The following is a 4,244-nucleotide window of genomic DNA, read 5'->3' as shown; positions in this document are numbered from 1 at the left end:
ACTTGTCCTAAAAATAGATTTATTTATATATTTTATATTTTTTTAATAAAAATCTGGCATCGGACGAAGATAGATAGGAGCTTGCAAACCAGGCAGGCCCCCACCCCTAACGAATAGCCCCTGGTCTTTATCCGACCCCTTCCCCTGGTCCCAAGTCCATGTTTTGCCTCCATATTTTCGTCCAAACTATTTTTCAGATACTCCACTATATGCTTTAAAGTTTAAACTGTAAGCTCTTACCTATTCCCTGTTCCCATTTCTCACCACACTCGCCGCTTCCTAATTTCCATTGCTTTCTTATCTCTCTCCATCTCAAGCCTCTCTACCTCCCTTTCTTAACCTTTTTTGTTTTTTTGTTTCCCTCTCTTCTATGGCTATAGTATTAGACTGTAACTTGTAGAGAGAGCAGGCCAACCGAGTCTCAATAATGCAGGCATGCAAGGAAGAAAGGAAGCAGGGAAGGAGCAGAGTAGCTAGTGTTGATTTGCCCCCTCTGCAGCCTTTCTTTGCGTCCATATTTATCTCTCCGAGTGGATGCTGAGGGAATTTAAGAAGCCCCTTTTTTATCTGTTTCGTGAAAGAGAAGTAACCGATGGAGAGTTTTCAAAGAAGAAGCGAGTCAGAGGTACTTCCCAACTCCAATGAAGAGGTTCAAGGACGCATTAACACCTTTGTATGTTCTCAATTTAATACCCCACTCTGCCCTTCTTAATGTTTCCTCTCTTTGTTAAGACCCCAGGATGCAAGAGATGTGGGGTGTTCACTGCCTCTTCTGAGATTTCATTTAATGCAATGCAAGTGATATATGGGAAAGTTTCATGTAGTAGAAGAAAGGGATAGACCCTGCTTTTCTTTGTTTGTATTCTTTTTGCACTCAATTGCACTTTTCTTCCTGGGTGAGAGGGAGCTGCTATGTCTGAAAATTCAGTTTATTAGACAAAATTCTTGCCCAACTTTGTCCATTTTAACTGTTCTTTTTTTCTCTCCTGGTTAACGTCTTGGTAAAAGATACAGTTGATTGGAGAAGAGATGAGCTCGGATTGCTTGGAACCGAAAGTCCGGAGCCCGAGTTCTGTTACCGAAATGAGCTATGGAAGCCTAATTCGAGGCCATTACCACCACACGCCCTTCCTCCAACTGCTCCAGAGCGCAATGCAAGCAGAGGAGGAGACGGAAGAACAGGAAGAGCAGCAACTCCACCTGCAAGTCGTCCAGCAACAGCACCAGCAAGCGCTTTTCACCTCCTTCCCACCGGAATCCAACTTCCAGCTCCTCCTACGCCTCCAGAGCCACGGCGATAAAAAGCGGATGGCCGAGATTGACTCCTCCCGGGCCGCGGAACAGCTGGAGAGCTGCGTCACCCACGCCTCCGAGTCCCAGTCCGACGCCAAAGGAGTTGACGGCCACGAACCCAGTCACCACCTCCAACTCCCCTCTGGAACCACCAGATCTACGGCGGCGGCCGCGCCGGCGGGGTCGAGGGAGCGGAAGAAGAGGAAGCGCTTGCGGACGGCGTCGGCGGCCTCGACGAAGAGCACGGAGGAGGCGGAGAGCCAGCGGATGGCGCACATCGCGGTGGAGCGCAACCGCCGGCGGCTGATGAACGACCACCTCGCCGCCCTCCGCGCCCTCATACCCCCCTCCTTCGTCCCACGAGTACGCTCTCTCCCTCACATCTCCTTCCAATTCCATCCATCTTTCTAACCGGACGGGGTCCTGATTTCACGGCATTGCGTTCGGGAGCAGGGGGACCAAGCCTCCATCATCGGTGGAGCCATCGACTTCGTCAAGGAGCTCGAGCAGCTCCTCGTCTTGCTCCTGGCCAAGAAGCGGCAGCGCACGTCGGCCGCCAGCACGTCCTCCGCCGCCTCCTCTTCATGCACGACCCTCTCGAGATCCACAAGCGAGGAGGAAGGTTGCCCCGCAGCGGCGCCGGCCACCGCTGCGTCGCTGGAGGGCTTCTTCATCTCGCCGCAGTACACGAGCTACTCGCAGTCCCAGCAGCCGTGTCGGCGCGCCAAGGAGGAGGAGGACGGCGAGGAATCGCCGGCGGCGAAGGAAGGGGTGGACGTGGAGGCGATTGTGTTGCAAGGGCACGTGAATCTGAAGGTGGTGGGGCGGCGGCAGGCGGGGCAGCTGGTGCAAGCCATCGCCGCCCTGGAGGAGCTCCGCCTCTCTGTCCTCCACCTCAACATCACCTCCCTCGACCCCTCCTCCATCCTCTACTCCCTTAACCTCAAAGTTAGTAATAAAAGTTCTTTCACCAGCCTTCAAAACTAAATAAGCTTAAGCTTTCTTTTATTTAAGAACTAATGCTGAGATATTTTATCCGTAATCTAATGGTTAAACGAAACAAAAACACAGATGGAGGAGGAGTGCAAGCTTGGATCGGCGGACGAGATTGCAACGGCGGTGCACCAGATATTCGGCTACATCAACGCCTCCCGATGACGCTGGCTGGGTCTTGTTGTCATGATCTTGGAGAGAGATGATGACATGGGCTAAGGGTTTAAGGTGGTCCAAGGCTAACGCCATTGCTACTGTTGCTGCACTGCGGTCTGCGGAGGGGTTAGCATCCAGGGAGCAGAGCGGGGCAGCAGCTTTTTCCTGCTCTCTGAAGACCGGAGAGGTGATAGGATTTTGTACTGTTTAGATCCATCCTTGGAAATGTCAGTCTCTCTGAGTTTTTTTTTTTTTTCCTTCCCCCCTCTCTTTTCCCTCTTCTCGAAAGTAATGGATGCGCCTTTTGAGATTGCAGGGGTTGAATTTCTACTCTTATGATTACTGATGATGCTCACGGTTGTTTATTTTATATTATTCTAATTTATTCTATGATAAATTATATTTTTTTGTCCATCAAATTTCAAAAATATTTTAAAACTATTTTTATAGATTAATTAGATTTTTTACTTTTTCAAGTGTGGTTCCATGTAGCCTCTGCAGTTTTTTTCAACCTATTTCTGGCATTGTAAAATTTTATCTTGATGATGCAGACCGAAGCTATAGTAAAATTTCTCATCAAAAAGTATTCAATTTTTGAATATCATATCATCATTCATTTACCATAATATTAAAATAAAATTTTTAATACTTATACCATATCATCGCCCACATCAAAAATTGACGCCGGAATGGCAATATTAAATCATACTTAAAAATTGAAAAAATATTTCAAAATTTTAAATTACAAAATTATTTAAAAATATTTATGTAATTCGGACAAACGAGAACATAATTTATCTTTTATTCTGTTGGTTTTTAGGTTTTCTTAGTGTTATGTTTGGCTTTCTCCAGCATGATGTGGAAGTCCTTGCCTGAGTTGCCTATCATGAGATGATCGTAACCATTTTTTGGTTCTTCGATTCAAGTAGGACATGGCCGTTGATTTATTGCAAAAATATTAAACTGTTTTCTAGGTCACCCCTAATCGTTAGCACGAGGGTTTCTCCTCTCGCAGTTCTTCGCTGAATGCATCTCTTTGCTCGAGCCAAACGGTCTTGCCCAAAACTATACCCCTCGATTCCTTCTCTCCTTAAAGAAAACGATACTGAGAACACCATCCATAAAATAAGGCAATACCACTTGAAACCGAGAAATTTTCTAGCAAACTATTCCTCTTCTTGTTGATCAAAATTGCTACAACCAATAGTTGTTCTTGGCGAAGCAAGCGGTCCGCACGCTCCTCTCGAATTATCCGGCAAACTTGTTTGGGCTTCCCTCTGTTGAAGGTAGGCAAGAGCAATAGGCCTTTTTGTAGGCTATTGGATCATGAGAATTCTTTGATAGAGCTCTATATTGATCACATTTAAAATTAATGTTGCTTTAGGGAGGATAGAACCGGCATTGGTCACATTAAAATCAGTTTAAAGAATATAAAAATAAAATTTTTTATTCAGACATGTAGCATAAGTTTTCAATGTTTATAAAAAGAAAATAAAAAAGCAGTTTTTAAAAATAATTTTTTATGCAATCTTTCTTGCAACCAGACTTATCCTTGATGTTTAGTCTATGCTCTAGGAGTCTAGCTTTGTTTTTCAAGTGGAATCCTGCTATCCCTACACACATACTAGAGACTAAAAATAAAATGATCATCAAAGATGAAAGGTTGATTTAAAAGCTTAATCAACAAAGCCCAAATGTTAAAAGGCAATCATCAAGGGTTTGATTCTTGATTGCCTTTTTTTCACTTTTTGGCATATATGAACAAAGTTGCCATCTATTACATATAAAGCAAGCTTTCTCGT

General features: G+C 44.9%; 1 protein-coding gene across 2 annotated transcripts; it reads left to right on the top strand.

Annotated features, from left to right (window-relative positions):
* Positions 1-262: 262 nt before the first annotated feature.
* On the top strand, positions 263-2,766 carry LOC103702759 (transcription factor bHLH57-like). 2 transcript variants are annotated; one of them, XM_039126690.1, is made up of 4 exons: positions 263-673; positions 1,015-1,656; positions 1,747-2,241; positions 2,365-2,766. In XM_039126690.1, exons 1-4 carry the CDS (start codon positions 593-595, stop codon positions 2,449-2,451), a joined length of 1,305 nt encoding a protein of 434 aa, XP_038982618.1. In that variant the 5' UTR covers positions 263-592; the 3' UTR covers positions 2,452-2,766. The 2 variants fall into 2 exon arrangements, with proteins under 2 accessions (XP_038982618.1, XP_038982617.1); XM_039126689.1 differs by having other exon boundaries at positions 1,009-1,656.
* Positions 2,767-4,244: the final 1,478 nt, after the last annotated feature.

Source organism: Phoenix dactylifera, chromosome 5 (genome assembly GCF_009389715.1).
Source record: "Phoenix dactylifera cultivar Barhee BC4 chromosome 5, palm_55x_up_171113_PBpolish2nd_filt_p, whole genome shotgun sequence".
NCBI classification, from domain to species: domain Eukaryota; kingdom Viridiplantae; phylum Streptophyta; class Magnoliopsida; order Arecales; family Arecaceae; genus Phoenix; species Phoenix dactylifera.
This window is presented reverse-complemented; position numbering and strand designations above follow the sequence as displayed.